At 38.6% G+C, this 13910-nt stretch overlaps 1 protein-coding gene across 3 annotated transcripts in view; it reads left to right on the top strand.

The window, feature by feature from the left end:
* The window catches only part of SATB2 (SATB homeobox 2), a 201694-nt gene extending 190903 nt beyond the window's left edge, over window positions 1-10791 (top strand). For 2 of the 3 annotated variants that reach the window (XM_060410162.1, XM_060410161.1), the window contains one exon: window positions 7626-10791. In XM_060410162.1, coding sequence (XP_060266145.1) covers window positions 7626-8087 — 462 coding nt within the window. In that variant the 3' untranslated portion in view covers window positions 8088-10791. The remainder of the gene's footprint in view (window positions 1-7625) is intronic. The other variant, XM_027965069.3, reaches the window with a different exon arrangement.
* The last annotated feature ends 3119 nt before the right edge of the window (window positions 10792-13910 follow it).

The raw sequence follows: 13910 nt of genomic DNA, 5'->3' as shown, positions 1-13910 counted from the left end.
AAAGAATATGGATTAATCTAGTATAGCAGAAGAAAGATGTACTGAGCACTTAGGTGTGCCAGTGTGTAGCTCACAGTCCAACAGATGAGAGAGAGGTATGATAGTTACATTAATTATTAATTACTAATGCTGAATTCTCCCCATTGAGTTTTGAGCCAAAATTTAAAGTCTTAGATGCTGATTTTGAAAAAAAAGGAAAAATTAGAGGGTAGAGCTAGGCTGTTGGAATTTAAGAAAAATATCTCAGTTATATTTTAAGACAAATATCTCAGTTATATTCTATTTTTTATATATAGTATATTTTAAAAACAGCAGCACTGACTCATTCATTTAACAAATTCTAATTGAGTTATGCATGAGGGCTTTCCAGTTGTTCTAACCAGTTTTTCTTATTGCCTGTTAAGTATACTTTCTCAGAATTTTTAGTAGAAGAATGCTTTCCTTCTTTGGATAAACTATTTTACCTTCTGTTATTTTGTTAACATTCTGTTATTGTAGATGAGGTAAAATTAAACGAGTAAAAAGAATTCTGTTATTGACTCAAATGCAGTTAGAAGTCATCTCCTATTGATGTTCACCACCATGGAGAACCTGACGCTCTGGTGACACTGACTCACTGCTGCGGGTGAGGCTTGTCGGAGAGAGAGAGGGATGCAGCCACCTGGGAGCCGATTTTAACCCATTACCTATTACCCCACTAGATCAACCAGCCTCTATAGTCACCTCCTTAATAATTTCTCATTTTCTCTATATAAAAAAGACCACAAAGTCTTGGCATATTATAAGTAATCCAGTTCACCCCATAATGATACAGTGAATTATATACTTTCCTAAACTTAATCATTCAGGATCTCACTTCCTTCCCTGCAGGCAAAAGCCATTATATTTTACACATGGCTCCCAGCTGGTTTTCATTGAGGCCTTCAAAATCTATTTGAACACTGAGCAGTTTAAGAAGAGCTGCTTTATCTTTCTTAGTCAGTCTTTGTCATGGTACCATTTTGTCCTTGTGTTTTTAAAATTTTCCATCTCTTAGGCAGGAAAACAACATATATCCTTGCGCTTCATTACTGGGCAAGGAGGTGTTGGGTTTTATTTTGAAGTTGATGTCTCTTTTGAATATATTCACAGCCTTTCTTTCTTCATCGCTATGTTCCTGTTCATTTATACACATGTATGTCATATTTCAGCCCAAAGAGATTTCAGTGAATAAATAAGAACACACTTATTAAACTTTCAAGTTTCTATTTGATTATATTCTACTCATAACTTATTCATCAACACTTGACTGTTGGAGACAGGACTCCTTATTAGAAAGCTTTGTAGACTGCTAGGTCCAGTTATTATAGGCATTCCAAAAATATTTGATAAATGAATTCTTTTTTTTACTTTTTTAACCCAAGGTCTACGGTTTTAAACATAATTTCTTTTAGACATGATAAACACTTCTGATGAAGAAGGCAGTCATCAGTTAAATGTAAGTTAACCATCTTTTTAGGATAGCAGTGCCAATGCATCCTTCTGATTGTTTTGATGATAGTATTGCTATTTGTGATACTGTATTGAAAGTCCAGTTATATATGTGAGCTGAGTTTCTTACTATATATATATATATATATGTATATATACACACAGGAATATTTCTCTTCTCTCTAGTGATAGTCGTACTTTCAAGTCCTGCTGTGTTTTGGGGTAGATAAGATGATATGATTATAGATCACAGTCAGGGTTTCCCTCACCCTGATAGTAGAATGCCAGGGCCCCGCTGCTCCGGCTCTCGCCCTGACCACCCCTCACTTGTCATTTCTGTCCAGCGGAGGGCTGTCTGATGCCATGTCCTGTGATGGCAGTGACAGTGCTGCCGTTGGAAATGTGCTATATCTGTGCTGTCCAGTGTGGTGGTGTGCAGTGTGGATATCCAGCACTGGAAAGAAGGCTCATGTACCTGAGAGAGCTAAGTGTTTTTTCTTCTTCCAGTTTTAATGAATTTAGATGTCAGTAGCTGTGTGTGGCTAGTAAGCTGCTGTATTAGGTGGCACAGATTTAACTTGCTGCCTCCCTCGATGTTCTTCAAATATATTGAGTGTACTTCTTCCTCCTAGCTTGTTCATTTGCTATTTTCCTCTGTCTGGGATGCCCTTCTTCATGGCTGGGTCCTCACTTCCTTCAGGCTTCTGCTCAAATGCCACCTCCTTAGGGAGCCTTCCTTGAATCACTGAATCTAAAAGAACGTCATCTCCCCCCAGTTCTTCTCTGTATGCTTTGCTCTATTTTTGCTGATAGTATTTATTACTGCCTGATATCTTTCTTACGGTCTATCTCCTCTACTCTGGAGCCTTTGCTCAGTTTTCCCATGTGATCTTGCTCATAGAAGACAGGAGAACAGCATGGTTACAGACATGGGATTTGAAACCAGATATGTTTTAGATTCCCAGTCCTGCTAATTAGAATCTATGAGACCTCTCATAAATTACCTATACTCTCTGAATCCCAGTTTTCTCATCATGAATGGAGTAAAAATACCTAGTCCAGGATTATTGTGAAAATAAAATGCATTTATAGATTTAGGCTGGTGTTTAGGTTCATAATAAACTGTACGTTAATGCCACCATCTATTATTAATATTATTATTACTATTGAAGCTGCCTAGATATTTTACTGCTGTGAACCCTCATCGTTATATTTAAAAAATAACAATAGAAGCTACAAAAAAAGAAATAGAAGAAGACTTTCAAATAAACCTTTTAAAACTCTCTTTGTAGAAATTATCAGAAATGAATTGCTGACCAGATTAAGCTCAATCGTGATGGAGAAAAATCCAAACCAAAATGAACTGGGATGAATTGTCAGGCTTCAGTTTGCAAAGGTCATGAAGAAAGGGATGGATAGCTATCTTTACAGAATGATATATTCTGTTATTTGGGAAAATCATGTGAAGAGAGATGATGGACTTTAGGAGTACAAAGGTCAGCTTCTGGGCCCATTTTGAAAAAGGGGAAAAAGGATGAGGCTGGAAAATGTGCAGACTTGGGCAGATTTATGTAACTATCTGGGTAGCTGCTCTATCATACTTACCTTTTTAAAAAAATATCAGAAAACAATCATCTGGGTTTGGAAAGAACTTGTTAGGAAAGAGCATATCTCTGTTTAGTTGGCAGGGCATTCTCTGTCTTGGTTGAAGTAACTGTAAATTTTGTGGTTTCAAAAAGTCAATCATCCAGAAATATATGCCTGCACTGTCAGATGATCTGAGGAACAGGATGGTGTGTAGTCCATCCGGCAGGAATCAGTGACAACCTCAGGCTAGAGTTACTCAGGGTGCTGGCTGGGGACAGGAACCAAACTTGAGTCATTCTAGTTAACGCACAAGGAATTTCAAATATTTCTGAAAAGTTCAGACAGAAAAACCAAAATTTAGTAAAGTGGAAGTTCAGAAATCAGTCCTATGAAGTGACTTGATCCTGCTGTTTAGATGGAGGATTTGGGAAGAGAGTTTGGACTGCCATCTCTGTTTTTTGGCTCTACTCTACTTTTGTTCAGAGTATTCACACCATTGGAAGAAGTGCTGCACGACAGTAAGAATTCCCTGATTGTCATAATAATAAGCTACTACAAGTGGCTAGTGAGGAAATGTAGGCAGTTGTTTTTGCTAAGAATTATCTACAGACAATAAGCAACTCTCTGCCTGGAGTAATCAGAACATTTCAGGAGAGTAAAGATAGCTGAGACTTGGGGGACTCTTTTTGTCTCAGATATTATGCGCATTGTACTCTTTACTGTCTGGTCAAAGATGCTAGAAATATCATTTAACCTTCATGCAAATACTGTTATGCCTTCTAACTCAGTATAGAATATTGAACTAACCCAGGATCTCTCACTTTGTAGATCATTTCTATTGCTGTTATTTCTCTGAAAAAGATCTTCCTCTCCTATGAGGGCAGCGACATTGTCATTGTTCCTTGGAAACCTACTTTCTTAAGACTGACTGCTCCCTGTGTTTAAAGTTTCCAACTTTGAGGGTGTTCTTGAAATGCTACATGTTTCCAGGTTGTTATTGATTCAAGTAGCACCTTCACAATGAGTTAATCCATGTAAAGTTCTTAGAAATGCCTGGCACAGAGTAAGCCTTCAGTTAGTGGTAGCTACTATGATCATTGTTTTCCCATTCCATGTGTGGCTTCTCTCTATTCCTGTGTTATTGCTGCTAGGTTCAAAGTTAGAAAGGGAGGGAAAATAGGCCAATTGCTGGGACCTCAGGAGAAGAACAAACCCTATCATGCAGAAAGATTATAGTAACTTCAAAGTATAGTTTTGGAAAATCTCTTTAAATCTAACCGATGCACAGTGGAAAACCCCTAAAGAACCAATCTAATTATTTAATTAAATGGAACCGTTATGCTGACTTTTACTACAGAAGGCAAGCATAATTTAGAAAATGGGGCATTTTAATTCTCTTTTGTTTTCCAATTAACGCAATTGCTCTAAAAGGAGGTCCTGTGCTTGAGTGTACATGTTCTATGAGTACATATTCCCTGCATAATTTCAGTCTCTCTCTTATTCTTTCTCATCCAAAAAAAAAAAAAAAAGCAACCAAACAAAAAACCCTCACCTGTTGACATGGAGGTTTATTTATTACAGTGCTCAGGCTACCCAGATTACAACCTTGGAGCAAATATCTTCCTGCCGTCAAAGCTGCCCTGAACACGCAGGCCCACCACGCAGCTTTCCTCTCCCTGTGGCTATAATTAGGACATTGAAGTAATGGAGCTCTCACTTTTTTGCTGATGCCAGCTCACCACAGCAGACCACATGAGTTTACTCTTAGTTGAAAGTGGTAAAGAAAATGCCAAGAACATTCATTTTAATTGGTCAACATTATATGGGCCTTTAGTGCCACCGTTTTATGGTCCTCTGTTTTAGATTTCTTTCTGCCACCAGCCATCAGCCTATTATGATGGGTGTTCTTATGTGCATTTGATTATCCTTTTATTGTTATTTGTTTATGAATGATTAAAAATTTCATCCTCTTTTTTTTTCTACCTAAGTAACAATTTCATCTGCCCTAATAACTATTAAATTCTATAGAAAAGACTGACGTATTCACATCAGTGAAAAATTAGTTTTTCATCAAATAGTCCCTGAGACTAGGAGAGATGGCAGAGATTTTTTTCTTAAATGCTTGCTCTGATGCTGATATTTTCTAGTCTGAAAAATGGGTCATTAGGGTAATGTGTGGGGAGAGTGGCAGTGATGGTACCAGTGATACTCTAGTGTAACCAGACATGGTTCTTATGCATTGATTGGACTGAGTTCACTTGAACTCTGGAAAATGTTTAATTTGTTACTCTAACATGGAAAACACCATGTAAAATAGGAGAGAATGGTAAAAGAGAAACATGTGTTTTTTAAAAAATGCACTCACTATTCTTAAAGGTCTTGGGGCGGGGGTGATCCAGGAAGTTAGACACTGATCTGAGCGGAGGAAATACAGTGTTTGCCTTTGACATTGATAGAATACTTTGTCATGGGGACCTTCATGGTAGCCTTTTAATTACATAGCACTGCTGCTAATGTTGCAAGATGTGAAGATTAGTCAGATTGAAGAAGTTCGTAAGTAAATATTAAAATGGGAAACTATTTCATGCAGAGAGGACATTGTAAAAGCAGTTACGAAGATCAAGAATAAGTTTGCCCAGATGGTGTCAAATGTGGCTTCCCTGATGGCTCAGCCATAAAGAATCTGCCTGCAATGCAGGAGACACAGGAGACTTTGTTTGATCTCTGGGTTGGGAAGATCCCTTGGAGGAAATGGCAACCCATTCCAGTATTCTTGCATGGACAATCCCATGGACAGAGGAGCCTGGCAGGCAATAGTCCAAAGGGTCACAAAGAGTTGGACACTACTGAGTGACTGACCACAACCAGTGTCAAATGACAAAACTAATGCAATGTAGCAATGAGTTTGATATCCTTTATTTAAGGGAGACAATCCATGGATGGGGGCTACAATTCCTCACAAGCAGTGGAGCAATCGTGTGGAGGGATTTGGGGCATCATTTTAGAGCATTAGAAGTGGCAACACAGAGGACCGGGCATGATTGGTGGGGATTGCATATCTGACTTTATTTAGAAAGATCAAAGAACAAGGAAGTAAGTATAGAGCCCAGAGCTGGCTTTGCGTTTGGGGCTGGGCTGAATGGATACTGTGATTCTGGTCAAGCAGAGCATTTACAGCCAGCCACATGAAAGTTCAGTCTGCTGATGTGGCACCAGGCAGGAGTGGCCCCAACTTGGGTCTAGAAAATTTTTTTAAATACTAGTTTTGCTTTATCTTTGAGTGAGGAATAGGTAGAAATGAAAGAGAAATTTAAATTAATTACAACTAGAAAGCCTTGACATGAAGGATAACAACAACAGCAAAAAAGGAAGTGAGCTGCAAAACAAAGGATGACTAGTTTGTTCTCTAGCCTCCATGGTGGACTAGTGGCTAGGATTCTTGGTTTTCACCCAGGCTAACCAGCTGCAGTTCCTGGGTAGGAAACCAAGGTCTCACTTCAAGACACCAGGCATTGCTGTCTCCTTGACATTAGTGATATTGAGAAGGTCCATTTATGAGTATAAAGTAGTCATCTAAAGTTCATAATTTAATAAAAAGTTGTAAGTTTTTATATATATATATAAAAAACATTATTGTTTAAGGATTAAGATCAGGGTTAAAAGAAAATAAATTTAAGTTGTTCCTAATTTTATGGAGTATTGATTTTTTGACTCAAATACTATTCCTCTGTTACACTTCAGGAATAATTTATGAGGCTGATATAATAATGACTTATCATTTATTGGATGTTTGGTCTAAGCCAGAGGTGAACAAACTCTGGCCCATGAACCAATTCAAGCTACCTCTTGTTTTTATAAATAAAGTTTATGGCAACATAGCCATGCTCATTTGTGTGTGTTCACATTATGAAGATAGAATTGAACCATGAGATGGTGAGGCAGCAGAGATGGTGAGGCCCTGCTAAGGCTAAATAAAATATTTCCCACCTGGCCCTGTGCTGAAAAAGTTTGTCAACCTCTGGTTTAAGGCAGACACTGTTCTTTACATGCAGTATGTCATTTAATCCTTACAACATCCCTAGGAAGCTAGTGTCTTATCCTTCTTTCATATATGATGAAATTGAGGCTTAAAGATGTTTAGTGTCTTGCACAGAGACACCCAGCTGTGTGGAAGAATCGGGACGTGAATTCATGTGATCTCATTTGCAGAGCCTGCACTTTTCCTTTGGGTCCAGTTTCTTTGTCACTGGGCTCCAGAGAGGTGGCACATCATACCGGTTAACAGCAAGAGCCTAGAGCCAGGTCCTTTGAATCTGAATAACCTTGGGCAACATGGGACTTAACTTCTTTGTGCCTCAGAATGGAAACATTACTATTATTAACCTCTTGTTTTGTAGATGAGATTCTGAGTCTCCAGAAATTCAGTTAAGTTTTCAGAAGACCTGAACTTACAATGACTATGCATCACTAAAATGCTAAGCAGACAACGTGTATTTTAGAAGAATGATGGCTTTTGAAAGGTGAAATAGTGAATCAAATGTTATTTATTATTTTTTTTAAATTATCAGGTCCTTCACAGACAGCAGTCTCAGCCAGCCAAGGAGAGTTCTCCTCCCAGAGAAGAAGCACCCCCACCACCTCCTCCAACCGAAGACAGTTGTGCCAAAAAGCCTCGGTCTCGTACAAAGATCTCTTTGGAAGCCCTTGGAATCCTCCAGAGCTTCATTCATGATGTGGGCCTCTACCCTGATCAGGAAGCTATCCATACTCTTTCTGCTCAGCTGGATCTCCCCAAACACACCATCATCAAGTTCTTCCAGAACCAGCGGTACCACGTGAAACATCATGGGAAGCTCAAGGAACACCTGGGCTCGGCGGTAGATGTGGCCGAGTATAAGGACGAGGAGCTGCTGACGGAGTCAGAAGAGAATGACAGTGAGGAAGGCTCGGAGGAGATGTACAAAGTGGAGGCTGAGGAGGAGAATGCGGAGAAAAGTAAGGCCGCGCCCGCTGAAATTGACCAGAGATAATGTGAACTCCAATCAGGTGAAGCAATACACCAGTCCAAGGATTTTCTGTTTTAGTTTCTCTGAAAACTTTTTTTTTTTTTTTTGCCTTATTTTATTTTTGTCTTTTTTGGTCTTTTTGTTCTCCTTCCTTTTTTTTTTTTTTTTGACATTTCTTTGTTTCACAGGATACACCTGTAGACTGAATAAGTTCAGTATTTCCGAATCAGACATCGCCTTGGCAAAGACACTAAAGTGTTACGCTTTACAATGGACTGGATCGTAGTCATTATAATCACAGGAGACTCTGCCTTCATTATCCTTGCACTTATGGAAGAGACACCAGGCAAGTTCCCAGATGAAAAGACCTACGAAATGAAGGAAGCTACAAGTGTGTGTGTATATGTATATGTATATATCTATATATTTACATATATATATTAAATTGCATGGGACAGAGAACTTTACAATCTGAAAGAATAGACTGTGAAATGAGTTCTTAAAGAAGAGACTTGTTTATGTATTAAAAAAAAAAACCACTTCACAGTGAGTCGCTTTGGCTTTTTGATAAACTGCGGCCTGCTCTCAGGGTGGGGTGACTTATTTTTGAATTCCTATTTATTTTCTGTGTTTGTCCCTGATTTTTTTTTTGTTTTAATTCTATGGCTTCCTATCTGGCAGCTTGATGGGTAATTTTTGAGGTATGTATTTAACTAAATAAATCAACACTGCCAAAAAAAGTAAAAGAAAGAAAGAAGAATAAAGTGGAAAAAAAAATCAGGGCACCTTAAAATGATACCAGTCACATTAATCTTAAAGACACAATGCACACTTAAATGACTCGATGTGTTCCGTTCCTCAACTTGTCGTTACTATAGTGGACAGGTGCATTTCTGTGGAATTCCAAATGAATGAAGCTGAAACTCAGTGCAGAGAAAACTCATTTATTAGTGCAGCCTCGATAAAATGACATTTTGACATCAGACAAATGGAATTCACAGTATGAGCCACATTTTATTGTGAAATTTATTTACCTGCTCGTGGCTCCAGATCTTAAAATTAATAAGCCTGCTCATTTTAACTTGTTTATTGTTGCTGTTTTCTTTTACTTTTCTTATTTTAAAAATAGAAAATAGTTCAATGTAATGTTAAGTTAGAAAAGAAGTTGCTGCCCAGGTAAAGGGGCTCCTTCTCAAATAAATCCCCGTCCCTCCAGCTCCCGAGAGACGCTTCTCATTTCTGTTTTACATTGGGCGTCTTCTTCTTCGTACACATTCCATCCACTTAACTAACCAGACATTTTTAGTCCTTGCTCTCATGCACCTCATCCCTTCCCTGCTATGGGAGCAGCCCTAACGAAAACCTGTTTTTAAATCATTGTGTAGCTCCAAGCAATAGAGTAAGCAAAGCAATTTCAGTGGAATCACCTACTTGTCATAAACTAAAACATTTTCCCAGTTACCTACATAGCAGTTACCTTAAGTAAAGCAGAACTAATGCCGACTGGCTGTTTAAGGGAATGAGCATTAAAGCTGCAATCTACTATAGTTCTCCCACCGCCTTTAGCTTCCCATCAGAAACCATTACTTGCTACTTCTACTTCTAGTCATTGCAAGAGGAGACCTCACCTTCAGGACTGGCCAATCAAACCTAACCCATACTTCAAGGTGGCCATCAGACAGTCCCACATGGTTGGATTTTTTTTAAGAGTTGTGCTCTCATGCAACCTTGTCAAAGACCTCATGCAATATCACTTTGAAAGTTATTTTCTGTTTACTACACAAACATTGTAATATAACTGTTAATACTATTTATATATTTGAAAGGTATAAAAGGTCGGAGTTAAAAAAAAACCTCTATTTGTAGATATTAACTCAGAACTTACGATATACAGGGAGAAGACATGTTGCAATACAAGCTAATTCTAGCTGCTCAGTAACCTCTGGAGTTTTTAAAGGGACATTTTCCTGTACTTTTTCAAATAATGATGTTTAAGAAATTATCTTGACACGAGCGTCATATACCTTTGCAAAAGGATGGTGGTTTGCAGTCAAGCCCTGGGCCCATCATTCCTATTTCTGTAGTATGCTGCAGCTTTAATCAGAAAGTCCGTGGTTGCTGCTTCCTGATCTCCGAGTTACTCTTTTCCAAATTGTCTTCTTACACTGTTGCTGAAGGTCACTCTGTACAGGTAATGGAAACTGATTTTGCCAAGCTCTTACAAGGTGGTTCATCTCTCGATGGCATCCGCATTTGGTATCTTTTACACTTCAACCAAAAATTTATTAGGTATTTTTCAATGCTAAGTCTTGCCTTTTATTTTTTAATTTCACTGCCAAGTTTGCAGTGGTTCTAAGTGAATCTGTGGGCATTTTAGCCTGTGGTCTTGCCAGATCTTTGCGAATTACAATGCATATATGTCTATTTATTCAATATCTGTCATATAATATCTATTTGGAAGAAGAAACTTTCTCTTGTAGTGCCTCTTGACAAAGCACAATTTCCTGCCCCACCCCTTTTTTTTTTTTTTTTTGTGAAATGAAAAAACAAATTGTGTTTTATTGCGGTATCAACAATGTGAATAAGGATTAACATATTGTAAATGTTCTTTTTTCCATGTAAATCAACTATCTTTGTTATCACTAAGTGATAATTAATTTTTAACTTATGTGCATTGTTAGGCTGTTAGAATTTTTTGGTTGTTAAAATAAAACGCATTCAAAAAATATGACTTTGTCTGTCAGGTGTTTTATTGGGTATTGCCTTCTTTCCCACTGAAGTTTTCATATGGGATGAGACCTGGTGAGTGTAAGGAAGCTCCATTCTCTTATTTACAAGACAGCTGTACCTGCAATGACAGACGTTTGAGTCCTACCAAGGCAAGATTTTAATCGTACCTATAAATGTATGTGCATCTCTGTGTGTTTGTAAACGTATGCATGCTCACATCCTGAAGTTGGCAGCTGGGGGAGTCATTTGCCTAAACATTTTGTGGTATACAAACAAAACTCAGTGCATAAAGATATATTTATGGGCTTGCTTCTTTATTTTTCTAGTGAATATTTTCTGTTTATAATTAAAAACCCACAAATGACTGCATGTCAGGAAACTTTTGGAGCACATATGTCCATGGTTAATGGACATAATAAAAGTCTTTTATATTTAGAGCTGGGTACCATAATGTGAGCATAGAGGAATGCCGGAAGGATTGATGCTTCTGAGAAATGTGTGAAAATGATTTTTTAGAAAGTGCTCACAATGGAAAAAATTGCTCAAAAGACCAAAGTTAATAAGGAAGGAGCAAGTGCTTAGCATCAGAACTGACAAAGAGAAAGTCAATTAAAAAGTGATTTTTTTTTCTTTTGATACTGCAAATTGTGTTTCCTGTCTTTTTTTCTTCTTCTTTCTTTCGTCTTTGGCACATGGTTGACATGCAGATGTAATTTTTCTTTCCTTTTTCCCTTGAATTCACTTTCCTTTTTCCCCTGATTTCACTTTCCTTTTCCCCCATGATTGTTGATAGCCATGTAGTTCAAAACCGTGTAGATAAGTTTTGAGGACAGTTTGTGGAAACTGGGTGTTTATAGAAAGGCAGATAGCCCCATAGTATAGAGCACTAAAGATTTTTAAGGAAAAATTAGAGGTTCAATCGAGGATGAAACATGTCTATGCAAATGTACATGAATTCTGCCTTTGGGGTAAAGACATGGAAGTAAAGCGTGTGTGAGATACTCTGCCTTTTAGCACAAATGCTTTCCACCTTCATGAGGTTGTATTTTCGGGGGTCATACTTCATCCAAAGTGACAAACTCAAAGCTGGGAGGCTCTGCCCAAGGATGAGTTGGCTTTTGTCTTTTAGAAGGGAGTCTGTGCTAACAACTTTTATTTCCAATAATACAAAGTCAGAGGTTCTTGACTATATGTTAAGTCATGTCATCTCAGAGCTATCACTTTTTGGGTTGAGGCGTTTTTTTCCCTTAGAGAAGATATTTTCCTTTACACTGTTATTTCCCTTTCTGCAAAGGCTTAAACAAAGATTTTAAAGTCCTCACACTTTTTCTAAAGGACAATCACGGCATCATCACAGTAAACATTTATTAAACATACACTCTAAACCAAATAATTTGCTAATAACTGAGTTGACAAAGAAAACTGTATAATTTAATGCTCTCCCCTCAAAGAGCTTGTAACTTAATGGAAATGTATATCAATCCAGGAAAACTGAAGTTGTCATCCAATGGTTGTCCTCAGACAGATATGTATTTGTTCAGTGAGTGGTACAAGCATGTGCTATAATTTAGAAAATAAGAATTGTCATTATTTGTGAGCTAGAATGGCCTTAGGATTGGCTGCATATCATTTTTAAAATTACAGAGTAGTAACAAGTGAAGAATTTACCTATTTCTTACATAAAAGAAATTGCTAGGATAATCTGACTTCACAATTTGTCAGGGACTCAAACTCCTTCCAGTTCCACTTCTCCCTATGTTCCTGTGTCCCCTTTTCCTTACGGTCCAGGGTGATTGCTAGAGCCTTGCCATCACACCCACCTTGCAGACATCAGGATGGAAGAAGTAAAGAAAGGCATACTCCCTTTCTTTTGTGCGATGTTTTCAAGTCCTATGCTTAAATACAAGGGAGAGTGGTAAATGTTCCTAGCTGTTCTGTTAATTCCAGACAGAAGGGGAGAGTGGATATTTGGTGAGCAACTCGCAGCCTCTGCCAGTTCAGTTCAGTTCAGTCACTCAGTCGTGTCCAACACTTTGTGACCCATGAATCGCAGCACGCCAGGCTCCCTGTCCATCACGAACTCCCGGAGTTCACTCAAACTCATGTCCATCGAGTTGGTGATGCCATCTAGCCATCTCATCCTGTCGTCCCCTTCTCCTCCTGCCCTCAATCCCTCTCCGCATCAGGGTCTTTTCCAATGAGTCAACTCTTCTCATGAGGTGGCCAAAGTATTTGAGTTTTAGCTTCAGCATCAGTCCTTCCAATGAACACCCAGGACTGATCTCATTTAGGATGGATTGGTTGGACCTCCTTGCAGTCCAAGGGACTCTCAAGAGTCTTCTCCAACACCACAGTTCAAAAGCATCAATTCTTCGGCACTCAGTTTTCTTCACAGTCCAACTCTCACGTCCATACATGACCACTGGAAAAACCATAGCCTTGACTAGACAGACCTTTGTTGGCAAAGTAATATCTCTGCTTTTGAATATGCTATCTAGGTTGGTCATAACTTTCCTTCCAAGGAATAAGTGTCTTTTAATGTCATGGCTGCAATCACCATCTGCAGTGATTTTGGAGCCCCCCAAAATAAGGTCTGACACTGTTTCCACTGTTTTCCCATCTATTTCCCATGAAGTGATGGGACCAGATGCCATGATCTTCATTTTCTGAATGTTGAGCTTTAAGCCAACTTTTTCACTCCTCTTTCACTTTCATCAAGAGGCTTTTTAGTTCCTCTTCACTTTCTGCCATAAGGGTGGTGTCATCTGCATATCTGAGGTTATTGATATTTCTCCCGGCAATCTTGATTCCAGCTTGTGCTTCTTCCAGCCCAGTGTTTCTCATGATGTACTCTGCATAGAAGTTAAATAAGCAGGGTGACAATATACAGCCTTGACGTACTCCTTTTCCTATTTGGAACCAGTCTGTTGTTCCATGTCCAGTTCTAACTGTTGCTTCCTGACCTGCATATAGGTTTCTCAAGAGGCAGGTCAGGTGGCCTCTGCCAGAGAAGGTATCAAAAAGAATGTCGAAGATAATAGATAAGAGGAAGATAAGTACAAAGACGCATTTGTCCTGCTGCTACTTCTAGTACCTTGACCCCCTTCTTCCTTTCCA

This window comes from Ovis aries, chromosome 2, assembly GCF_016772045.2.
Source record: "Ovis aries strain OAR_USU_Benz2616 breed Rambouillet chromosome 2, ARS-UI_Ramb_v3.0, whole genome shotgun sequence".
Lineage (NCBI taxonomy): Eukaryota > Metazoa > Chordata > Mammalia > Artiodactyla > Bovidae > Ovis > Ovis aries.
Note: the sequence above shows the minus strand (reverse complement) of the source record. Positions and strands in the feature narration are given on the sequence as shown.